Genomic DNA, 27,386 nt, shown 5'->3' on the forward strand with positions numbered 1-27,386 from the left:
GAAACAATTTCGTCGCTATAAAGAAATTGTTGAACTTGCAACGAGCATATTATTCTTTTGCGCCATAGGAAGTTCAGTATTTCCCAAATTTAGTTCATTTTAACTATTGTTCAGACAAAAACTGTTGTTTTAGGAACCTTTTTAGCTATTTGGAATAAGTTATTTCGTTGAGTAGGAGGTTACCGTGGCGCAAGCAGTAGTCCTGGGCACGCTGTTGCGACTTGACTAAGGATGTCCTTATCCCTTACCATTGAGCTTAAAACTTGAATCTGACAGAAGTCATTGCTGTATAAGAATTTGCATTTGCAATTTCATTGCACTTTTTATTATCGTCTTTGTTTGAAAGCTTCAAATGACGTAAATTTTACTTAAAATAATTTTTTTTCGGTGAATTCGGCCAGAATCTCTGCACAAATTTCTGATTCCGAATTCATACACAAAACCGTAACAAAAGTTGTATGGGAGGTTTATAGAAACTCTGAAAGTTTTGCCGGGGAAAATTCGAATAAGACTTAGAATTCTGTAGCGAATTCTTTTAGAAAATTAGTCAGATTTATCCGACAAAACTCTAAATGAACATTTTCTGTTTTACTTTGCTTTAAATGACTATTATACAACATTTATTCGCTGAACTCAGAGCCCCCTCGGTCCTATACTCACATTCTCCAATTTGTGACACCTACTTTCGAGATGTCGTTCTCCACTTTACCTTTCCATCGAAGTTTTGGTTTACCCCTTTTGCTTTCGCAGACAAATTATTGACTTAATTTGGCCAATTAAACTTGGTATTGATTTACAAAAATGTTTTTTTAACAAACTAATTAATTGATTTGATAATTTTTGACGTTGCAATTGTATTTTCCATTGAATCATGACATGTGATTGCTTAAAACAATATTGTTTAACAAATTTTTAATTGCACGGATTAATTAATTGTTATTTAATAATATAATCTGTTTCTGCAAAAAGCAAGAATGTATTGTGTATTGTTTCACGCACATGTAATGCGAATAGAAGTGCAAATGTACCAAATAAACTTACGCATACACCACACAGAAAAAATATACACCTAAATTTGACCGATTAAACATGGTATTGACTTATAAAAATCTATTCGAACAAGGTGTTAATTGCTTTAATGATTTTTTTAATTAATTTTTGTATCACGGCAATTGATTGGTAAATAAGGCATACGTTGAATATGTTTTTAACTGTACGCATTAAATTGTTATTTAATAGTATAAATTGAGTATTGACCAAGATTATATTGTGTACCCTTTCACACATATGTTATGCGAAAAGAAGTGCGAATGAGTCAAATATGTGTCTAGCTTTTATCATATACAGACACAAAGTGGCGTGGCTGGACAGAAAATAAATTCAAGAAAATTAGAAGTGTTGTTTTCATCACAACATTAAATGTATTTTTTTTATTAAAATTTTAAAGTTAAACAAATTTATTGTGAAAAAATTTGCGCTGAAATAGTGTAATGCAGAAAAATGCCGTATGTAAACAATTAGAATGGATAAATGCCAAACGCAACAAATTGGAGGACATTGTAGAATGAAAACATGGTATTTATAAATACATATTATACCCTCCACCATAGGATGGGGGTATACTAATTTCGTCATTCTGCTTGTAACTCCTCGAAATATTCCTTTGAGACCCCATAAAGTATATATATCCTTGATCGTCATGTCATTTTAGATCGATCTACCATGTCCGTCCGTCCGTCTGTCTGTCGAAAGTACGCAAACTTTCGAAGGAGCAAAGCCAGCTGCTTAAAATTTTGCACAAATACTTCTTATTAGTGTAGGTCAGTTGAGATTGTAAATGGGCCCTAGCGGTCTATGTTTTGATAAAGCTGCCCTATAAACCGATCTTGGATCTTGACTTCTTTAGTCACTAGAGGGCGCAATTCTTATCCGATTTGGCTGAAATTTTGCATGAGGTGTTTTGTTATGTTTTAAAACAACGGTGTTAAGTACGGTTAAAGTCGGTCCATAACCTTATATAGCTGCCATATAAACCAATCTTGAGTCTTGACTTCTTGGGCCAATAGAGAGGCTAAAATTTTGCAAGAGGTGTTTTGTTATGACTTCCAAAAATTGTCTCAAATATGGTTTTAATTGGTCCATAACCTGATATAGCTGTCATATAAACCGATCTGGTATCTTAACTTCTTGAGCATCTAGAGCCCGCAATTATTATCCGATGTGGTTGAAATTTTGTACAACGACTTCTCTCATGAACTTCAACATACGTATCAACTATAGTCTGAATCGGTCTATAGCATGATACAGCTCCCATATAAACCGATCTCCGTATTTTACTTTTTGAGCCCCTTAAGTGCGCACTTTTTATTCGAATTGGCTGAAATTTTACACTACGACTTCTACTATGGTCTCCAACATTTAGTTCAATTATGGTCCGAGTCGGACGATAACTTGATATTATAGCTCCAATATCATAGCAATTCTTTCCTTTTATCATATGTTTGCCTAAAAAGAGATACCAAGAAAAGAACTCGACAAATGCGGGTATATAATTGCAAATGTTGGTGAAAAGACGTAGAATAATAGGCGAAAAGGTAGTACTCTTCTTATAGTGAGGAAAATAGCATAAATAAAAATGCTCTGTGCATTCTCAAGAGGTGGAAATTAACCAGCCTTCAGCCGGGCTTAGGAATTTCTTCTAAGGATTAAAATAAAGTCAACATTTTTCTAACTAAAAATGCCTTTTGCAGAGGGGGAAATTTAAATCAAAAAATCAAAAATTTTCTACATACAAATTTCCTTTTGCTTTCTAAATAGGGAATTGAGTTAATATTTTTTGAATGTTATGACATTTTCTGAATTTTTTAACAAACTTTATATTTAAGAAAATTTCATAAAACGCAAAAAATTCAATTCGAATTTTTTCAATATAGAAATAATTTTTTCGTTTAACCCTTCATAGAGATGGCACCTGTGGTGAAAATTATATAAGGCATAAAGTAAATACCCAGATGAACAACGTACAACCCAATCCATTGTTCTTTTAATGAGATTTTTGTGGGAAATAATTACTGTGATCTTAAAAACACTTGAAAAAATGCTGTTCTCTCTGATAATTTTCCGTGGTTTGTGGAAAAAAACCGAAACACTCTAAATTAATTGTCCAAATATTTTAATATAACCTAGCAAAAATCCTAGAAAATTCTGTGTAGAAAATAAGTAATTCTAAAATCCCAAATTTTCCTTAAAAAAAACAATTTTTTGATTTTTATTTTCAATAAAAAACCCGTTTAATTATTAGTATAAATAATTGAAATAAAATTAGATTAAAATTATTTTCAATGGTTTTTTTTCGGTGCATTAGGGGGCGAAATAATCAATAACGGCTTGGTACTAAAACCAATAACGGTCCGGTGCTAAAATCAATAACAGGCTGGTATTAAAACCAATACCAGTTTGGTAGTAAGGCTAGTACCAAAAGGTACTAATCATTTTATGTTTCATCCATTCCATCCGCTATGTTTTCTTATTGCGTCATCACACATTGCTTCTAGTATTGCCTAGAATTTCTTTATTGTTCTCTGTTGTTATTCTCTTACCCGTAATAATGTCCGTTGTGTTGCTTTCGTTTGGTTCGATAGACGTAAGTGTAGGTGTTTGTATGTATGTAAACATGTATCATTTAATGTATGTGTGTATGTGTTTGTCGAGGTTGCCCGGCAGGCCGCGATGTCAAGGAGTCTTGAAAGAAGGGTACATGATCATATTAAGTCGATGAAGACATATAACAGTCCATACAAATCGTTGATGATATTTTCATATAGTTGTCGCGAAAATCGTGCATAACGACATCATGTATTCGTTAATGACAATATTCCAAAATATTCTGCTAGTTTGTCTTCAAGGATACTTAACAAAAAAAATAATTTTTAAAAGAATTTTGTTTAGGGATGGCGCATTTATTAATGTAGCTTTTGCAAACACTCCAAACCCCGAATTTTGCGGCTTCTAATAAAAAATATAAACATGAATGAACATTTACCTACTCCTAATAAAAAAGTAAACTTACCAAAAATTTTATTTTAAATATTTCTTTTAAATTCTCTTTATTTTTTGTATAGTTCTTCCAAAAATTTGATAAACTTCTTAAGGCTGCTAAATAGAATTTTTCTTATTTTAGGTTCGGTCGAAACCGGATAAATGAAACTCTAAAAATACATCAATTTGGTTTCATTTATCCGAAATTTTCAGTTTGGCATAGTTCGGATAAATTAAACTAATTTCCAGCTATACGATAAGTTCAAGTGAATTAACGAGTTAAGGTACACATAAAAAATGAAAAACTATGTTCGATTAAGAAATTTGTACATTAAATTATTTATATTATTGATTAACAATTTCTTAATTTGGATTTATGAATTATAAAGTTAAACTACACAGAAACTATTGCAAAACTATGTTCATTTAAGAAATTTGTACATTCAATTAAAATAATTGCTGAAATCATACCTATAAAGGAATTTATATTATTGATAGACAATTTTTTAAATTGAATTTATAATAAGCTCAAAAACTCAATTAAATTGTTTAAATTCAATAAATCTCTCATTAGAAATTTGCCATTTTTTTTAAATAAAATTTTTACTGTTTTAATAAAAATAAATAATTGATTTTTTTACATAAATAAAAAACTTTTTATTGCATTGGATTAAATTGCGAATAAAACATAAAAAATATTGGTTAAAAATATTTATATTTTTTCTTAATGGTTCCAGGCTTTTGAAAAAAAGAAAAACTGTCGACTCCATTTTGTGCCTCTCTTCGCCGTTAAATACCAATCTTAGCATTTTGCGTGCGATACCATGTGTTATCTTCCATCCTCAGCGCCCAAATCAATATAATTTATATATGGATATTAAAAACAAGATAAAACCTGTTAAGAAAGGCAAAGGTCGGGCGGAAACGACTATATAATATCCTACACCACCTGGTGTACGTAGTACTTTTTATATGTATAACTTATCTCGAAATTTTTTCAGACTTTGATTTGGATACCTATTGAAATATCAAATACAATAGAACCTTGTAAGATTTTCCTACGATAGGACAAAAAATTTGGATTTCGACATCCTTAAAAGGCCATATCGGATAAAAGATTATATGGGAGTTATATCGAAACCTGTGCCAATTTTGATGACACATACTGGGACGTCAAATAGATCATCTCACGCCCTATATTGTAGAGATGTGACCAAAATTGTGGCTTTTAATGCCCCAAAAGTCCATACCGGATAAAATATATACATTGGAGCTATATCTAAATCAAGACGGATTTTAATAAAATTTTGCACACATATGAAGACGTCAAGTTTGGTAAAGATCGGACCAAAATTGTGGCAGCTACAGCATTAAAACTCCATATCGGATAAAAGATATATATGGGTGCTATATCTAAATTTGAACCGATTTTTATAAAATTTTGTAGTCGTATTAAAACTTCAAAGATGCGACCAAAAATGTGGTTGCACATATGAAGACATATATTTGTCTCATTCGCACTTCTTTCCGCGTTGCATATGTGTGAAAGGGAACACTATATTATATTGGTCAATACACAAATTGTACCATTAAATAACTATTTAATTCGTATAATTAAAAATATGTTCAGTGTATACCTTCTTTACCAGTCACTTGCCGTGATACAAAAAATTTTTAATTTCTATTTCAAAAATAATTAAAGCAATTAACACCTTGTTTGTAAGTCAATACCATGTTTAATCAGTAAAATTTGGGTCTATATTTCTTCTGTGTAGATCAGTTAACCATGTTTTTGAAAGAATAAATAATTTTTCAATATTATTGAGTTGATAACCCATTTAATTTAGTTTCCAGCGTGTCATAAATGCAAATTGCAAAATTGTTTATCAATAATACAAATTTGTTTTATAGGTCCGATTTCAGCGAACATTTTTAATCGAATTCACAAAATTTCCTAGGTAAAGCATTAAGTCAGATTTTCCAATAAATTAATGGATAATTTTTCCTAGGCTTTAGTTAGCATTTGTCTCTATACAAAAGTAGCGAGAAAATCTGCTAATTCGAAAATCATAGTATAGGGAATATACTAAGTTAGACATTTGTTAGGTTTATGTTTTTTTGTGACACCTTGAAATAATGGCCGAAGACCCTTTAAAGGTTTTTCTCTTGATTTCTATTCTAATTCCATTTAGTTGAAATATCCGGGTCGGTCCCATCTAAACCGATGTCCCCGTTTTAATATAAACCGATCTCTTTATTTGTCTTCTCGATTACGATCCAAATACTAAAAAATCCATGGGGATTTCTTATTATGACCTCCCATTATCCTTGCTTTGTTTCTTTCTGCCTATGGAGGGAAATCGTGATACAAGTCTTAAGAAGTTGAATTATTACTTTTTTTAGTTTAATGTAGCTATTTTGATTTTTCAAATTAACATTTTGAATTGTTTCTTTATAATTTTAAGGATTTCTAATCCAGAATAAAAATATCCGTTCTGTGTTATGAAAAGTTTGTATTCTTAGATTCTAACAATTTTAGTTGTTTTGAATATGAGGCTCGATACAAGAGCGATTTTTTTGACTATTGGGCAAACGTGCAATTATTAAATTTTATTGAATTCTTTCTGACAAAATCAACCATTTTTCTAGACATTGGTACTTGTCCAGTATTTCTTACGATTTTTATTCTATCTTGTTGCCGTATCCGTAACGGAAATTTAAAAATAAGTTAAGTGGAAAAAGCTTCAATGATCTCTAAGTAAAAGCAAATTAGCATGTATTTGGTGTGAGTGAGTGTGTGTGTATATATTGTTTTTAAACTAATGGTAATGTTTGAGCATACATATGAATAAACATACAACTATAAGGCAAAAGTATGTATTTTGCAATATTAAAATGCTAAAATGCTGTACAATTTCTACATATAGATTCCAAAATAAAATACTTTGATAGAAAATTAAAAATATAAATACAGGGACATTGGTGCTCTCGGATAAAGCAAGAGAGGGAGAGTACTCAAAAGCCGAATAAATAAGGGGAAATCTTTCAAAAATACTGTTACGAAAACATTTCCTGTGTTCGAGAGACGAGAATCCACCAAATGCTTTAGTATTGGACTCTACCACACCGTAAGTTCGAAGACAAACACATATGCAAAAGGACAACGTCGAGTAAGATGAGATGAAACGATGAATAAAGAGTTAGCAGCAGAGGAGGAGATCACTAGAAGATTAAACCAAAAATTTTAATGAAATAAAATAGAGGAGAACCAAAATTGAAAGATGCATTTAAGCTATGCGACGACTGATTCCCACCCCATTGTCTGTGGGTGGCGGAATGACGCCAAAGGTATGTAGGTTTACGATCCAGCAGAACAAACAATGCTTGCTGTGCTTTATTGACAATTGCAATCTGCTTCTGTTTCTGTTTCCAACGTTTTTTGGTCCATTTGGCCTTTTATAAAATAAAGCGTTAAACGCTATGGCATATATGCAATGAACAACACATGCGCATGTGATTTTAAAAGAAACACACAACAAAAATAAAATCTTTTTCTTCTTTTGCCACAAGTAAACTTGCAAACACACACCAAGAAATTTTCACACACGCACGCACACACACACCCATACAATGACAGCCACGCATACATGCATTGAACAACAGATTCTATCCGATGAGATCGCAGCCAGTTGACTCAACGGTTTGCACACAAATTTTAGTTGAACATCACAATCCGTTCAAGTCGCGGATAACTCCGATATTTAGTATTTTATATTGTAAGTAAAAAATAAACCAAAAACCACAATTTTTTCAAACAACTGTTTATCAAATTCAATAGTCAATTTATTCGGCTTGTGGCCAGGTATAAAATTTGACCAAAGGATAACAAAGTATGCACGAACATTTTCAAAGTGTGGCAACAACCAAACCCCATTTCATATTCAAACTAGATGTCAGAAAGGAATATTTAACGGTTTTATGCAGTGTTGCAAAGTGTTTTTTTTTTTAATTTTGATTGATGCGAATTGTCTTGAAAAGTTTTTTTTTCGATATTTTCTTGAAATTTTTTTCAAACATTTATTTTATTGATGATAAACCAAAAAACCACAGGTAATGAATACGGTTGGTGCGTGTGAGTGTGATGTTTTTGTTAAAGAACTTAAACTAGTGACAGAGAGGTTAAAAGCCTTCAAAGTGAACGATCAAAGAACAAAAGAAAAAAAAATAACTGTTGAACCTAATTTGAGTTCAGCTTGTTTGTGAAGAAAAACCACAATTCGAAGTTTACAATTACAAAACTAGACTGAAAAGTTACAATGCCATACCACCCTTCCACCCACCAAAGTGGAACAATTAACAATTTTTTCATTAGAATTTCAATAGGTGCAAGTGTTTTATTTGTAGGAGTTGCAAAATTCTACCAAACATATACATTCTTATACACATAAGTTGATGCAACATATTCCCTTATCATACTCTTCATAAGTAAACAACTAGAAAAGAAAATTACGCAATTTGTTTTAAAGAAAACTAAGTTAAAAGCAAAAAAATGTGTTTTGTTTAAATGTATATGTGATTGTGAGTTGCCAAAGCTTTTGGGAAGTATTTGTGATTTTTGAAATTGTGCAAGTTTCTACATGTGTATGTTACTACATAGCACCAAATTGGATGCCTTGAAAAAGTTATTTTTAGCTGCTAAATTTCTCGTTCCGACAGCACATATTTTTCAAATATTCTGAGGTGTGTACATAGATATAGAAGTAAGGTGTGCGCGGCGCATAAGCGTCCAAGCAATGCCGAAAGCTTTCTAGCCCGATCACACATACATATGTTTCGAGAATGTGGGCAACAATGCATGTGTGTTTGTTACTGTGTGGATACGTTAAATATGTATGCGAGGACATATGAGAGGCGGTTGAAAGATCTAAAAATATGTGTGTATGAAACGCATATATGTATGTATGCATGTATATACATATATGCCAATAGCCACACAACAATACACTCTACATGTGTATATATGAACCAATTGATTCCATGATATCTTTCCAATATCTTTTGGCATCGCTATCCCATCGATATGTGATATGTAAATTAATTAAGTTGTTTTCAGTTTGCCTATTTATCTTAACTTTCGAAGCCCACAAAAATTATATATGTACTTAAACATGCATGTACTACATTCCACCACTTTCTTCTAAAGGCCAGACGACGTCAGGTCTGAACACAGCGATCTAAAAAGATGTCCCAAAACATCGAAATGTTAAACATGATGACGAACTTGTGTGTGATTGGAATTGAAATTCGATTTGCTTTAAGTGTACCTGTATATCATCAAACAGGGCCAGCCAACTCAGTCGAGCAAATTATTTATTCACCTTTTGACTGAATGTTGTTTTTGTTTTCGTTTGCTTTAACACTTGACAATACACAAATACACATCTCATGCATATTCCCTCTCCCAGATCTGCGCAACTTGCAATCAATACGAATTCTCATGTACCTTTATTTCCTTTCTTTTTATTTCCATACCAGTGCAGGGGGGTAAAACAAAAACTCTTATAGAAGTGAGTAGCATGTTTTCCTTGTTAAAAAAAAACTGTGTAGTTAGACAAGCACATTTTATGTTTACATTATACACTGGCATGTAATCAAAACTTAAAACAAAAAACAAACATATTCCAAAAATGCATATAGGAAAACACAAAAAATGCCTATGGGTTGATTCACTCGAAGTTTCTCCTTTTAACTGCAGCACTGCAGCAACAGAGTTCCCCATATGGATTTTATGACATCACATTCTTTCGTATAGCATTCCTTATGATAATAAAAGTACTTATCAAATATACATCCATAAGTATATACATATGTATATGTCAATATGGGCATATATACATACATACATTCGAGTATCGATACCGTAAGTTATCTTACTTTATGGGTAGTTTACACGTTTACACGTTGAACTTTATGACTATATATATAATTAATAGATAATTTAAACTAAATTCCAAACTCAAGGCATCGGCGAATTGCTACAATAAAGCATCTTTTTTGGGAACTTGATATGTCAAAATTTGTAAGCAAAGCGAATAACATTTTAATCGCCGTCACATTTCAAATTTGCCAATCAGAGCAAGAAGTTTATTTATTTTTGAGTGTCAAGCAGGATTCGCTAGATAAGGCTAAGCCAAGCGATCAGCTGACATGTATTTTTTTTAATTTTTGGCAGTACTTGGCATTGAGGATGTCGACTTGTTCTCTTTTTACATTCATTATTTGTTTACGTTATCTCCTAATTGATGACATTTTCAATTTGACATCCTTATTAATGTTCATGGGGCCTATCCATTTTATGTATTCGCAAGTGACCTAACCTTCTATTAGTGAATCCTGAGTGCCAAGCAAGAAAAAGCATTTTTAAAAATGTACAAAACTCCTATTGGCTCCAAAGGCTAACCCAGAAAATCATCAAGAAGGCATAGTTTTCACAAGGTTATCATAGCGGTAGATAGATACCAAGTGAAGCTGATGTTGAATGCTGAAGAATAATTAGCGTACTACTAGCAAATGACTCAAAAAGGAAGATTTTAACGAAAGGAGTTTTGTATAACTTTTTGAAGTTCTTGAATATTCGTGGAGTTTTCAGGTCATTTGAAGAGTATAGTTAAAGTTTGTTGGCTACGATGATGACGTTGTCATTATGGTGTGTGGGAAGATTGGCTTGATGTATCGCTCAAAAGATAAAGTTTGTGCTATTCACCAATATGAGGTAATTTGGTGTGTTCAGGTGATCTCTTCCAGATCCAGTCCAGTCCACATGACGGACTAACATTTGATTTGTGGGAATGAGGTTGAGTTATAGACAATTAAGCTCCTATTGTGGCATTCCCCAGAAGTTGCGGGGGTAGAAAATAAAAATCTTGCCCATGAACATTCTTTTAAGGAACAAGGGCAAAATTCTCACATATCAATGGCAGCATTCCAATTCATGTTTAAGCTCAATGATAAGGGGCTTCCTTTTTATAGCCGAGTCCGAGGTACTACAAATGCTAGCAACATTTGTAGTACCTCACAAATGTTGCCAGCATTAGGAGGGGAAAACCACTACTGAAAATTTTTTCTGATGGTCTCACCAGGATTCGAACCCAGGCGTTTAGCGTCATAGACGGACATGCTAACATCTGCGCTACGATCGCATCTGCGTTACGATCGCATCTGCACTGCGGCCATCTGATAAATACGCCTTGCACCAAACTACTTATCGTTTATGAGAAAAGAATGTCGAATAAGAAACCCAAGAAAACCAATTTTTTTATATGGTGTTTGACATTTGTTCACGTGATAAGCCGAATAGAGTTCCAACCCTTACACGAGTCCTTGACTTCGAGATCAACAAACAGGCCATAAGAATATCAAAATTTGCCGATTGAATAAGACGAAAATAGAAGAAAACTCAGACAAAAAATAAATAAAGGGAAAATTTACATATTCCATTACAAGAGCAGTTAAATGTTCAAAACTTGTATGTGGGCTAATTGCTTTCCGCAAACTTATTTAGGAAAAGTGGAACTTTAACTGGGAAACGACTTTCACACCTTGGAACTTGAAAAGGTTAATTTAAAAATCGCCCTCCTTTGTTACTAACAAATTCTAGTGCGTTCCCCGTTTTACGCGAATGAAGTGTAAAAATTTCAAAAATTATCATTTTAAGATTTCTTAAAAAAAACCAAAGAAGGTTTTCACTACATGAATATGAAATTTTAACAACAATTTGTTTTTAAGGGAAAAATGCAAAGTAAACCCACATCACTCGCGATTACATACCTCAGAAATGGCATTTTCCACCAGACTTTGGCTCTTATATAGTTGGGACACGCCCTTTTTTATATACGAGTTAATATACAAAAACTATGTTTCTATAGACATTGTACACATAAATAGATTTAAATGTTTAACTAGCACGTAGAAAGCCTGTGCTCTCTGCTAAATTGCAAATTAAATTTTTTCCCATGAAAAAGTTGTTTTACAAATTTGTTATAGAAAAGTCGTATACATTTCGTCACCTACCAATGAGTACTTTCCGATTCAAGTTTAAGCTCAATGGTGAGACTTTACCCACACTAAATATCGAACGAGTTGCTTGCCACTCGAAATTTTGTTACAAATTTGATGTAAGTGGTGTAAGGATTCTAAATGGGTCCATGTTTAGATATAGCTCTCATATAAACCGATCACACGACTATACTTTTCGAGTCTCTTATCCGATTGCTGAAATTTTGCACGATCACAGGTCACGGGACAGGTCTGTGACCTCCAATATCTACATATGTCAAGTATGGCCCAGATCCGCTCGAATCGGTCAATAACCTGATTCTCAGAAGCCACAATTTTTCCCCGATTTAGTTGTTATGACCTCTTACAACTATAAATATATGTAAATCAATTCCCCGATATGAATTCTTGAGCCCTAGGTAGAAGCCTCAATAAATACCAGATTTGATTCTTCATAATAATTCACATATACTGGTTTATTTAATATACAATCTTAGTAGAATCCATAATGGTGGTAGTAAACAATTGTTTGTTGGCAGTTGCCCAACAACAAAATATTGAGCGCACTATCTGTCAAAATCGGTGATTAGTGCAACTCTGATTTTGTGTAGGTTACTATTTCGCGTCATTTTTCTTTGTTTGTATGTGTTATGGTTCTTAACTATAATACAGACACACAACCAAAACTCGTTGACAGATAGTGAATTTCGCGAGAAATAATTGTACTCAGCTGCTTACGGTACACTACCTGGTAATTATGTCATGGCGAATACCTATAGTATAAGATGATATACCACCAACAAACTTACTAAACAAATGAACAGATAGGGATTATGGAAATTGTTTGTCGCTTTTATAGTAAAACTAAGCAATGAATGAGATTGCATGTAGAGTTCTGAAGATGTAAATAAAGTTTATCACATTTAAGGATGTATGTTACACGCAAAGAAAATCACAATTACATATATGTCATTTGTTACAATGTATGCCCGGTGTTCCTTTACGAACATCTCCATATCTATAGTTTTTTTCAGTTGCTTTGTTAATTCTATAAATTTCTTATGCTTTTAAACATTCTTTTGTAGTTTCTTCTCGAGTTAACGTAAACAAAAAACACATCAACCATGGATGCCATCAAGAAGAAGATGCAAGGAATGAAAATCGACAAGGATGCTGCCTTGGAACGTGCAGCTACTTGCGAACAAGAAGCCCGCGATGCTAACATTCGTGCTGAAAAGGTGTGTATAAATATCACCTTTAATCATATATTTTCTTGTCAATATATCGAGAACGATGTAGTGGCTCTTACATGCTACAAGTATATTTAATTTAGTAATAATGTTTCTTATTAACCGCTTATGTCCTTTTATTTACATAGGCCGAAGAAGAAGCTCGCCAATTGCAAAAGAAGATCCAGACTGTTGAAAACGAATTGGATCAGACACAAGAAGCTTTGACTTTGGTCACTGGCAAATTGGAAGAAAAGAACAAATCTTTGCAAAATGTAAGTTTGTTTTCTATTAATTATACAAAAGCGAAAGAGCATAACACGCAATAAACGCGTCAGATTTATGTTATTTTTTTACAAAAACAAACACGCCATTCATTTGTAATATTTTGTGATGCCATTATTCAAAAACCTCATTTATAGAAATATTCAAAAACCCTGATTTATTTCTAAAAAAAAACTCTAAACTTTTCTTAAACCCATTTCATAAACATGGTGCACTTAAATTCTTGTGAATTTCGTCAAACCAATTTTTGACCAGCTTATACCATTTAATACCCAATGCCAGTGAGATTGCTGGATACATATTCAGTTCAAAAATGCACTCTATAGTTATCGATATAATGCGACAACAGCCAATGATTGTATTACAAAATTGGAACACTCAACCCGTTTTGTCGGCTAATTATTAATTACATAATGTTACTATATAGGTATATGTATTTCTTGTTTAGAGGCTGGTACTATATTTGTTTTTCACAGTTGAACCCCCAACTTTTCACGGTTACTTTTTTAGAATACTACAAAAATCTCAACGAAAACATAATACTTTTATGAAATGTTTTCATACCAGCCTTAAGGGCAGTATGCACCTCAAACGAAATTTTCGGTAGCAAACACAAGGTGACAAATAAGCTATGTATTCGTTTGGTCAATATGCCATTGACCAAAAAATCGCATTTTTAAAATTAAACGTTATTTTTCATAAATGAATCCATTAAGTGAAAAATTCAGTTCAGATATCGAAAGAGTTGCGATCACCATTTTTTACATGAAATTGTTTGTACTAGCACAATCTTACCTTCATATTACACATTTTAAGTGCTCCTTTCAAGCTATTAGCATAAAAATGGCTTTATTTATTTCACATGTTTTTAGCTCATAGGCCTTTTTGCTTTTTGGCAAAAAAAAAATTAGTTTGAGGTGCATACCGCCCTCTATATTCACCGTTCAATTGATGAGGTTGGTTCAAAGTCCGAGTTTCACAGAAAAAATAAAAAATGAGAATAAAAATTGAGAATGAATATTGAGCAATAGTAAAATCTGTACGTTTTTTATCTAATTAATATTGTATTATAGTGAAACATATTGATTATTACTGTTTAATGTGCAATTTATGTAAACAAAATATCTATCAAATGCTCGTTTCTCTTTTTACTTGACCTTGATTTATTTTATGCTGTTCAAATTTGTTTTCATTTGCCTCTGGTTGAAATATTTTACAAATGAGTACCTGTGTGCATAGTCGGTTTAGTAGTGCTAAAATAAAAAATCTGACGAACTTATCGTATTGCTTGAATATAGCTCAATCGAACAGGTGCATGTGAGAATGGAAAAAGTGTTTTTCTTTTGTCACATACACGTGTTTCTTTTATATATATATTTTATTTGCTATTATTTAATTTTAAGATTATTTTTTATCAAACTCAAAGATATGCCTTAGCTCCAAAATATGGAATAAGCAAAAAAGGTTAATAGATTGCATTGACATTACTGACAAAGGTATAATAAATAACGGCAAATTTGTATGAATAGTAAAAATATGGCATCTCGTCGAAATCAACGTTGCCAACTGTGGCAAAATTAAAAAAGAAACACTATTTTTAAATAACACACACATATGGGTTAAGAAATTCGATTCGAGAAGTAATTTTCTCTTTGAGGCCAAATACGGCATATGGTTGGGGGACAGAAATAAATGAGTTTAAATATCAAATAACTGAATATACAAAATGTGCGAATGGCATTCAGATGCAAATCTACCTTATGATTGATTGAAAGCACAAGATAAATTCCAAATTTTTAAGCAAAAATGTTTCAAAGATCGCAAAGAGTCTGCCTTTGTATGCATATACATAGGTATATAAGAGCGGCATTCGTGTGAGGTGGTGTATACCCTATGCCATACACTCTCGCACTCATGCCTACATTTACTTTTTTACTCCAGAAATGTATGTATTATGTGTTATGAGTAATAATAATTATAAGCATAACATGTTCACATATACACACACACACTCGCAAGTGTGAAGATCTTCAGCTGTGTGCGAGTGTGGGTGGGTGTTTGTGTGGGTTGTATAATGTCTGAAGATTGCTAATTAGAGCGCACTTACGAGAAAATTGCTATTTTCCTCTCTTTGCTTTCGATCGCTCTGGCTAACGCACCGTTTGGTGGGGAGCGGCTAACTAACTAAAAGAATACGGCAACGTTTTTAGTGCTTAGATCGTTCGAATTTTTGTTAGAGGGAGCGCGCACATTGTAGCGACTGCAAAATATAAAACAGCATATACCTAACACAACACGACAGCGCAGCATATACAACAGTACGAATATATTGGCAGAGGAGGGACCAAGCCGCAAATACTACTATCACACGTCAATTTAATCAACAAAAGTTCCTTTAAAAAATTAATAAAATAATGTAAAAACAAGTATTTAATTTACTTACAAATGTATGTATGCTGCTGCAATGGTGCATGAAGTTGAAGTGAAGAAAAGTACTTATTTCATAAAAACCAAAAAAAATTCTGCACAGTTCATTCGCTTTGACGTAAACATCTAAAAAGGCGATGACGACTATCATAATGATGAGCTGCTGAATCTGTAGTTGAAAGCCATGAATTAAATCTTTAACAAAATATAATTGTTAATTTTACGCAGTTTGCTGTAATAAAATATTGAATACAAGCAAAAGCATCAACCAGCCACTCCATTAACCCAAACAACCAACGCCTCTACATACCTTCCCCTAAAAAAATAAAACAGAAAAGTGAAAAGTGCGCAAAATATAATAGAATGAAATGTATTTAGATACGCAATAGGAAAATTTCACCGGGTGCTTGCGGCTGATAATGATGTATTGATGAACTGTGACTGTCTCCAACAAGAAGGAATGTAAAAACTTGCTTTTGTTTTTTTTTTTTTGAAAACAAAATAACAAGTTCAATCCCAATTGTTTGGCTCAAATTCAATTCAATTAGGCGTCGCTTTCAACGAAAATAACGTCCTTAATCTGATGATATAAAACATTCGGAATCTTCAGTCGCAGGTCAGTCAGAGAACACATACTACACAATTTATACTGGATTTGATTCATCAAAATAAACAAACGTGTTGGGGGATCGTCATCAATGTATAAGATGGTGGTGGTTTATTAATAAAATTCCATGTCATCGCTCACAATACCCACCCAGCAAAATACATACACACATTTATACGTACGTAAAATATTTTCCGTTTCCGTATAATTTCGCAAATTGCGATAAAAGCTACAGCACTCTTGCATGCTGTATGCCGAGAGTTTAGTAAACGTATGTATGACCGACCACCTCAACGAAATAATTTAAAAATATATTTGAACTCTTGCCAAAATCTAGCTTGACATTGCTTCGAGAATTCCACAAGAATCTAGAGCACATTCTAACCGTAATTTCAGTAAAAAATGTTTTAATTCTTGCCACTGTAAAAAGACAGGGATAGTAGAATAAAATAAATCTGCACAATTTGTACAAAGTAAATTTAATATGGTGGAGAAAATATTAGGTGAATCAAAAGAAAACAATAAATGGCAAATTGTATCATATGGAAAATCGAAACAATTACCGAAGACAATTGCGAATGCAAATAGCAGCAGACCAAGAAAGCACGAACCGATTAAAACGTCATCGCCCAATGCCGCAGCAATACAAGCTACAAGATCAGCAATTGTATTACAAAATAATCAAAACCGCCAAAGAGGTGAAGCAAAAGTGAATTGTGAGAAAGTCGTACATTTACCGTTACATAGACACGAGAGCCAATCACACCATCAACCATTCACATACCAATCATTGCAAAAAGATCTCAAAAAATCTTTTAAATCTGTACAACCACAGTCGCAACCGCATCCACAACAACTACAGCAACATCGCAAGCGGTCAAAATTACAACAACAAATAAAGCGAGCGCATCGTCATCTGTTAACAAGCTGTGGGATTGACAAGCAACAAACCCCAAAGTCTGGCAATTCCAACGCACTTATACCGACTACTCACTCGGTATCGAGAAACACAGCACAGTGCTGTCAAACGAGCAGGAACAGCTGTCATCTGTCACTGAAGAAGGGAACGGGAACACACAAATTGAAGAACAGCAAAAATACAAAAGAAATTCATAGCAATAACAAAAATAATAATAAACTTCCTAGAAATAGTAATAGCCAGCAACAATTGAAGGGTAAAGCGTCAAAAAGTTCAAAACAAAAGAAATTAAAGAGTTTTGTCAGCGATCAAGACTCTATAATATCTTCGCGTTGGTGTTCCATAGAAGAGCAACTGGATTTGTTGGATAAGTTGCTCTATTACTGTGATGAAGAAGAGAATGCTGCCTTGAGAGCTTGGTACAATTCCATAGACAAGGAATTTCTGTTCGATAGTGATTCTAGCGAAGACAAGCAACGAGACGACGAGGGAAACCAAGAGGGTATAAGTGATTCTGATTGGAGCTGGAGTGACATGATGTCCTCCTCCTCTTTGACCTCAACAACAACTGCTGCTCCCAGCGAAGATGATGCACGGTCAACAGTCAGTAATAACAATAGCATGTCTTCGTCATGTTCTTCATCGCTGACACCGTCCTCGCTGAAGCGACGAGGTCACCAACACCATCCCCGATTTTCGGGCACAAGAAGGCCCAATGTCCCACCCAATGTACAGGAAATTTTGGCTGCTCTTTACAAAAACAGTGAGACCGAAAGTGCATCACAACTGCCAACACTAGCCGACGGCGAGGTACCATTTGATGATAGTTTAGTCAACTATCCAGATGAGCCAGAAGATGATCCGGAGATGGCCCAACGCATAAAAGCATCACTAAACTTGCCTCTTACCGATTCAGTCACAACATCCATGGGCAGTAATAGTCCCACGCCCACCGATGACAGTAGTATGTTGGATGAAGGTATGGTCCAAACATCTACCTCAGCGTCGTCTTCCGCAATACAGCCTTTAAAGGAGAAAAAATCCAGAACAAAACGAGATAAAGCGGAGAAAGGTTCAGGCGATGCCAGCAAAGAGAAGAAATCAAAAAGATACAAAAAGGATAAAACAAAACGTGCCTCTGCTTGCCTAGACTCAATGGGCGATGTAACCGCTGCAACTTCAATTAGTGATGTAGCATCTGCAGCTACCGACGAGGGTATAGCTATTGACGACGATGATCTCCAATCAGCCGAATGGGCGAATCTGAGATGCACAAGTGAGGCAGCCGAAATTGTTGCCGAACGGGAAGCCAGAAGAAACAAAAATCGTTGTGCCGACTATCCTGGACTTGCATTCGGACGTTCTATATTCAGCTCTGATACTATGATGAAGTTTAATATTATCAGGAATGAGTTGCATAACATCATGAATACACAGTTAAAAAGGGTAATTAATGAAATTTAAACTAATACCATTGTTTACGAATTTGTCTCAAACAAGGGATGGATGGCAAAGCATAATTTCACTAATATTATTTTTCTCAGTATTAACAGATTAAAGCTTTGAAGTTTTCAACGATCCAACAAAAGTATGCAAACATTACCGTTCCCTTTAAATGCATTTAGTATTCGATATAATAATTGTGTATCAAATGGAAGCAAGTTGTTCAGTCAGTGCGATCATCATAGGTTAAATTTATTGAAATTATTTTCATTGGTATTCTATTCCCATAGAGCGAACACTTTATTTGATATATACACACATTTTTGCTATAGCAAGTGATTACGTAGTATTTTGAAGAATTTTCTTTATTTGCTCCACATATGTATAATTCTTTATTGTATTGACGCGAGAAGAGCAAAATGCAAAATTAACAAAACATTTTCACTGTTTCAAGCATACAAACATGTATGTACATATATGATAGAGAAGAACTAGCCGGTACAGCAATAGAGCAATCAACTCGAATTGGACATTTCATTGTGCTCCAAGATAAGTATGTGCAAAATTAAACAATAATTTCTCTTCGAGTATTCTTAATGCTCATTTTTAGTATGGGCTATATGGTTCGTTTTTGTTTTGTATCGCCTATTGTCTTTGAACTCGTTTTACACATTTATTATTTGTACAATGACCCACTTTATAAGAAACATTCTTTGTCGGGTTCTTCGAAGAGAATCGATTAGCTTCCACAGTCGCAGCCATTCAAACGACCTTCTCGTGGCAAGAGCAGAAGAGCATTAATGCGCTAAAGTTTCTTTTATTTGTTACCTTCTTTTTCTTGTTGCTCTCTTTCTCCATAATTGTGCCGATGATACCGGAGAAAGGTATTTAATTATCAATTATCTTTTTAATGTTCACTCTTGTTAAAATTGAACAAAATTACGCAATCATAGTCATTTTGTAGATTACCCATGCTGCACACAAAAATGATAACCCCTTTTTTAATATAGCCTATTACATATATATGTGGCTCATATCTCATATTCATTGAGTTATTTAGGTCTGTGTACTTGTTCTTGTTTCTGAAGTTGAACAAATATTAACCATCTATGCGGTTTACTAACAACGATCATCAATTATTGTTTATGCCTTTTTTGGCAATAAGAATTGCAAGTGATTTTCGACAATGTCACAGTTATTGAAAAAGAAAAACGTGTTTTGGATATTTATATCGCCACATAAATTGTATTGTCAACGTCCAACGACCTTCCATCATGACGTTTGCTAGCCATATTTAGTTGCCATTTTTTACTCACTCATGTGTGCACCATAAATGATTGTTCGTCTATCTTTCAAGCTCACTTTTAATTTCTTTTCATTACCAGTCCAGTGTATAGGCAATAGCCAATATCTACTCCGCAAACAAAACGAAGCAAAAACACTCACTTAATATGGCAAAGTAGTTATGATTTTTAGAAACGTTTATTTAAGGAAAAAACTGCTTATTAGCCCATGCCTAACAGCGTACATTTTTTGTTCAATGCGTACTTAGATTACAGTTTATAACACGCGTGTGTGTGTGTATATGTTTGAACAGACAAATATAGATTTATGATTGTTGTGCAAAATTTTTACACAAAGTACAAAAACACCTTACGTATGATCGAGTCTGATTAGTCATTCTACATCATAATTATGTAATTATGTCTTGTGTGGTTGATGACATTTACAATCCTGATTGTAAACTTAACGACATTAATAAAATAGTTTTTATATTTTTTATACGAGACAGGTCTACGCAACAATTTATTTCGAATTTAGTAATACGATGCCTACGATGCGATTTATCAAATTTTTCATTTCCAGGGTTTTGTTTTGGGGAAATACACTTTTTTCAAGCTTTAAGTACATGAAGTTTCATGAAGTTTCATTTATTCAAAACAAGAATATATTTTGAAATACCTATAAATTTGCTCTATGGAAATGTAGTTTCCCGTACTGTCGATTTTTTTTTCTTGGAAAATAATTGGTTTCTGTTTATTTTTATGATATACCGAACATCGAGTTCCAACAATAAGCCATGTAGGAAATTCATTGTCGTTGTTTAAAAATAAGAAGAATAATTATGTAGTTTAATCCTTCAAAAATATTCCCTAAAGACATTTATTCGTATTCTCTGAGAATAATTGAAACTTGACCACCAAGCTAGGTAAACATTACCTTTTACATTAGCCGAAAAGATTTTTTCATGCCATGTAAAAAAAACCTACCTAATGTATTCTACCTTTACCCCCATTCAAAATTCTAATAGGAATAAATGTTTGCGTTTTCATGGCAAACAAAGAGTGTAATCGACGCTCACGGATATTCTCTTAAAGAGAAAATGCATTCAATTGATATATTTATATACTCATCTGTTTCTATCTCATTGAGTTGTCGTCCATGTGAGTATACAGTTATCTCTTTCGCTCCTGCTAGTTTCAAGGGAGGGAGAGGATTTTGTACAAATCTAGGCGAGGTTTGGTTTTGTCAACGTAATATGACAAATATGAGCTCATTCGCTGCAAAAAGTTCGAGAGTTCGAGACGTAAGCGTTTTGTTGTGTATTGTGTCGTGTTTGTGGGCCTTTATAAATAAGAAAAATATTTAATTTTTAAACTAGTATTTATTTTCTACAAATTGTGTTAATAATTCCACTTTAAAAATTTTTAAAAGCGTAGAAAATTGAGAAAAAGAAAATAAAATACAGCCACACACAGCTATTGGAAAAAGTGAACAAGAAGAAGCAGAGAACCGGTGGCCGTTTTTAATCTAACGTTCCGCATTGAAAATAAATATTCATTCGTTGTCTCAGTCTGTCTTCTTGACCAGCATTAAAGAAAAGTAAAATCAAGAAAATACAATATATTTTTGAAGGTGCTTTAAACAAATAACTTGCGTCCACTTAAAGTATTATTTTGCCTTAAAAAAATATAAAAGTAAACAACAAATATGACGACCAGCATTCCACAAGGCACCTTATTGGATGTGCTAAAGAAGAAAATGCGTCAGACCAAAGAAGAAATGGAAAAATATAAAGATGAATGCGAAGAATTCCACAAGCGTTTACAGCTGGAAGTTGTTAGACGTGAAGAAGTAAGTGGTCGAGATTAAAAAGTTTGCAAGAAAATAAACTAGCTGCTCCAAAAATTCAAGGGGATAATGTAATGAACATAAATGTGGGAATATTATTCAAAAAATCGTGTTGGCTGGTGTCTTTTTGTATTAACTAATAAATATTTTGCCTCTATCGTAAAGGAAATGGAGTGAAAGAGATAACTGTATAACGCTTATGACATGTTCAAGAGATTAGGAAGAGTCGAGTTAAGAGCTCATTTTAAATGTAAACTCACTCTTAGTTCGTCTGCTGTGGTTGCTCTTTAATTAAAGAAAAAATAAAACAAAAGTTGCGTAGAACAGGGCTTGTTACAGGTACAGGTATTGTAACGTAACGACGCAAACTATCAGCTGTTCTTTATGCCGGGGCAATACAATTGTCTTTAGACAACGAAATTGAATAAAATATTTTTTTCCAAGATTTAAAGAAGTTCTACGTGCTAAAGTTGAGGTATTTTTTGAAAATGTTTTTTTTTCATAGCCTTTGGCCTTGCATTACCACTTGAACTTTAAATTTTGCATACAATTTCATGAATAAGATACATTAAGCTTTGAAATCAATCCACTCTAAATAAAACAATAAGCATTTTTTGTTTTAAATGTGAAAGTAAATATTTGCCATCAGGAAGCCAACTTGGACATTTTGCATTCAATATAAAATTATGATAAAAATATTTGAAATAAAAATTTTGTCTAGATAGGTATTTTAAAAAGCTATGCCTCAGCTACTTTCAAATGTACAAAGTTGAATTTGGTTTAGATACCAAATAATTGGGTTTGCTTCTTTTTAATACTTTGAGAATATGTTTAGGTAAAGACTTATGTTTCAAAAGCTATATCATACTGCCAGCATTACAGAGGAAATAACCAAAGATAAAAAATCTGAATTCGACCCAGGCATTCAGCCACATAGGCTGCACCACTGTGGATTCTTAAACTGTGACAGTTTGTACTATTGCATAAAAAAATTGAAATGCTTGTTTGTATGGTTTGTTGAAGAAAACAATGCATACTCTTCTTTAACAAAATTTAACCTATTTAGATGGTCATGTAATGCGGTTCTTGGTTGCGTTACGATACGTTTAGCAATGATATATTAAATGTACTGATACACCCATACATTTTAAGTGCTGAAAGATGATTCAAATTGTTGAAATAGCTTGAATTTGAATTTCTTCCGTCTTTGTTTGGCTTTTTAGTCATTGTTTATCGTTTGTTTTTCAACATACATACATGGATATATAAATACAGCTTCTCAAAAGGCTTAACAATCATGGCCAAGAATAAATACATTTGTGTGTACGGAATGTGAATTTGATTTCTTGCTTCACATTACATTTCAATGTTGTATTTTATGTTTCCAATGGGTCGCCTCTAATTGCTGAGCTTCATTGATTACTTAATGGGGAGCCAGCCAGCCCATTGTTAAGGCAGTTATGGATGGGAATAGAGAGCAGCACATTTAATGATTACCTTTGACTATTGTCGTTCATTAGTCCATACGTTGTCGTAATTCATGAAATTGTCTCTCTTTTATTGGATGGAAATTGCCATAGATTGTAGGAAACAACAACAGTAGCGAACCATCCAAATAAACGAGAGTTCACAGCTACATTTAGGTGTTTTAAAACACCATGCAATTGAACAGTCGGTAGAGAGTAAGCAATCGACTACAGTTTACTTGCGATTGATAATATTGGATTTCCATAAAGGCAGTGGGCTCTTGTCATTTTTAGTGCTGTGTGTGGATGGGAACAAGCAATTCTTTCGTGTAACCACAAATGAGCACATGACGTCGTCATCCATCGTTGTATGGATCAAATGAAAAAGTAGAAAAAGCTCATTTGATTTGTTCAGGCATTTCTTTTGTGATTGCTCACGGTCGAACACAACTGTAAAGTCCCAAAAAATTCGCCCCATGGCAACGCGTTGTTTTGAGTATGTAGTAGATGTGGTGACCGAACACTTCGTTTGCTCCCTTCTGCTGGCCGGTCGGCTGCGCTATGAGCTGTTTCAAAAAAATTCATTCTGTGTATGTACGAACGTTGTTTATAGCCGCTATCTCCATGTACACAAACAACACACAGATACTTATGCTAGTTATAACGATGACGCAATTTTCTGCTAGCGCTAAAATAGGCCTCATACTTAGAACGTGCCAAACAATGAAAAGTTGAAGCAAATCCAAGAAGGATTGAACTGGTGGATCGATATGGGTATTTCTATAATGCGGGTATAGATCATGCTGTTCAAACAAAACTAATGTAATTGAATAACAATTAATATTTGCCATGCCTTACTGGCAACTATGTGGAAGAGATAATGTTTGCATACTTCAAAGTGGATGTGAAAAGCTTAGTATTCCTTAGCAATTTCTTTACAGTTTACATGACTAGCAGAAGAAAGAAGACCAAACTGGAGGACGAAGCAGGAGTGCCATTAAATGTAAACAACAAGGACACAAACACATACATAACGGCATATGTACCTGTATACGTTTTTAGAGAGCATTTACCTGTAGGGCTTCTCCATTGGGCTCATTTCACATTGGGCTCCCTAGGGAAAATAGTTTGCTTTGTTAGGGCTGGGGAATTTTTGGAGCATATCTTTGAGTTATATATTTTAGGTGTTCTATGTATTCTAAGTTTAATTATAAGTCTAGCTTTAAATAAAATACATAAACCTATAAATTATTTTTTCCTGAAACGCTTGAATTTTAGGCTGAATCTGAAGTTGCTGCTTTGAACCGTCGCATCCAATTGCTCGAAGAAGACTTGGAACGTTCCGAAGAACGTTTGGGCTCCGCCACAGCTAAGCTCTCTGAGGCTTCCCAAGCTGCTGATGAAAGTGAACGGTTAGTATTCCTATTTTCAATGCGAACTGTGTTGAAAATTGTTTTTATATTTTTTAACTTGCAAACTTATGTATCAATAATTTTTCAAATCCAAGAACCTCTAAGGTAGTTGTTAAGTTATTTTCATGGTGAAGGGTTTGTCCTCATGGGTTCGCCGCCTTTTTTTCTCTCCTCAAGAGAAGTATTATATTAAACAGTCTTATTGTCTGAACTATTAGGATACGAAAGGCTCTTGAGAATCGTACAAACATGGAAGATGACAGAGTAGCCGTTTTGGAAGCCCAGTTAGCACAAGCTAAATTAATTGCTGAAGAAGCGGACAAGAAATATGAAGAGGTAACAAACTCCGTCCATATCTCTGTGTTAGGGTTTTAGGGTTATCAGGATTTTTTTCATTTCCTTTTCTGTTTTGAGGTTAGGATATCTCCGGGTAATGCTCTCTACAAAGGTAAATTGTATAAAAAAAGAATCTGATTTCAGCTCCAATATTATTGGTTGAAATTAAAGAGATTTTATTAGACATAAGTATTGAACGAAATTAAACTTGTAATCTCACTGAATGAACATTAAATTCACAAGTTGTTATTTTTATCATAGGATTACCATAAAATTAAAGTAGCTTTAAGGAATGTACTAAATGTTATTATGCATATGCATGAATTTATTTTATTTTAGTCTAGTAGAATTAGTTATAAGACACTGATATGAGATGAAATTACCATGTCGCTTAGGCAGATTGTACTGCATTTTTAAAGACATCCTTTTGAAGGCTCGCACTCTGAAATGTGGCTTTAAAAATGCAACAGCTTTTTACAGTTTAAGTAAATTTATGAATTTTTCTTATTTCCCACCTAAAAATCAACCAACTACATTTTGGATTTAAACCTTCAACTACCAATATTGTCTACGGCACCTTGGCAAAAAATATAACAACACTTCTGTCACTTGTGTTCCCCGTGCGTGTGTCTTTATTGTATTATATGTGATTTTGTGGTTCAACGGCACTTTTTGTCTTACTACTACCACCACTACCACAAACGTCACTATGTGTAAAATGTGGTCGATGAATATACCATCATCCGTAACGAACGAATCTGGTTCCATATAATTGCAATATACTTCACTTTATAATCTTGGATGTCTTCTATCTGCAACGTAATAACGAACCACTCACCAGTGCTCGTAAGATCCTTGAGAATCGCGCCCTTGCCGATGAAGAACGCATGGACGCTCTTGAGAATCAATTGAAGGAAGCTCGTTTCCTTGCTGAGGAGGCTGACAAGAAATACGATGAGGTGCAAATAAAAACCAATTTCAATACTTTATATAATGCCGATGCTAGTTGTTCATCTTCAACCACCACTACTACTACTACTACCAATGATGCAACCAATATTACTAATAATACCCATCAAGAACCTATTGTTGATAATTGCCAACCAACTCCGGATGCATTACAAAAGACTTGATTATTCATTCATTTGTTCAATATTAGCAGCATTCACATATTTGCGTGACTTAACCTAACTTTACATAGAAGATCGAACGGAGAGAATGTGGAAGAACCACCTCTGTCTAAAATCATGAAGCTCAATCCAAGAAAGCTTATCGACTGTGCATAGCTTTTTAGAAATCGTAGAGATTTTTCGTCCATGCTTGTTTAAATATTTATTTAAACATTCTTTAATTTTATTATGGAATGATTGCATTGCTGCAAAATTGTTGGGCGCAAGGAGTTGGTTGTTCTTATTATTGAACAAAATTAAATAATTAACATATTTGTATGAAAACTTGTGCAGCTTAAATAAAAACAGAAAAAGAGAAAAACAAAAAATTGTAAAAGAAAAAAACTTAAAACTTTGCATATGTATGGAGCATTTTATACATACATACACACTACATCTTTCATTGTTATTATGAAAGTGAATATTGTAAAATTTAGTAGTTTATGCCTTAAATTGGATACATTGGATTGGATAAATTGAATAATTGAAAAATGTTGTTAATCCATTTAAAACAACATGCTTTGTCTCAAAACTAATTAAATGTACTTTCATAAGTAATTATCATAAATTATTTCAACTTTTATTGGTCTTGTATTTATTTGGTCGAGTCAAGTCATTTTTATTAATTTTATTTAATTTCTTATTTTTGTCTTCTCTATATACCAATCTATCTATATATACATACATACAATATTTATTACTTACCACCTACCTACCTACATACCTACCAACCAGCATACAAAAATATTTTTTGCTTTACTTATATAATTTCAATTATTTTTTTTATAAATCAAAATAAGTGATATTGTAAAAAGAGTAATAAAGATTTGATTATGATCTTCATATAAAAAAGGCAAAAATAAAAAGA

The 27,386-nt window shown here is 33.4% G+C and overlaps 1 protein-coding gene across 19 annotated transcripts in view; it reads left to right on the plus strand.

Annotated features, from left to right (window-relative positions):
* The first annotated feature begins 7,737 nt into the window (after positions 1-7,737).
* Positions 7,738-27,386, plus strand: part of LOC106089563 (tropomyosin-2) — a 36,447-nt gene continuing 16,798 nt past the window's right edge. For 2 of the 19 annotated variants that reach the window (XM_059363051.1, XM_059363050.1), the window contains exons 1-6: positions 7,738-7,814; positions 9,574-9,605; positions 13,179-13,331; positions 13,472-13,597; positions 24,880-25,013; positions 25,232-25,349. In XM_059363051.1, coding sequence (XP_059219034.1) covers positions 13,218-13,331; positions 13,472-13,597; positions 24,880-25,013; positions 25,232-25,349 — 492 coding nt within the window. In that variant the 5' untranslated portion in view covers positions 7,738-7,814; positions 9,574-9,605; positions 13,179-13,217. Of the gene's footprint in view, positions 7,815-9,573; positions 9,606-13,178; positions 13,332-13,471; positions 13,598-15,764; positions 19,007-21,566; positions 22,139-24,879; positions 25,014-25,231; positions 25,350-26,190; positions 26,309-27,386 lie in introns of those variants that run through there. The other 17 variants (XM_059363049.1, XM_059363048.1, XM_013255410.2 and 14 more) reach the window with 17 other exon arrangements.

Source organism: Stomoxys calcitrans, chromosome 2 (genome assembly GCF_963082655.1).
Source record: "Stomoxys calcitrans chromosome 2, idStoCalc2.1, whole genome shotgun sequence".
Taxonomy (NCBI): Eukaryota; Metazoa; Arthropoda; class Insecta; order Diptera; family Muscidae; genus Stomoxys; species Stomoxys calcitrans.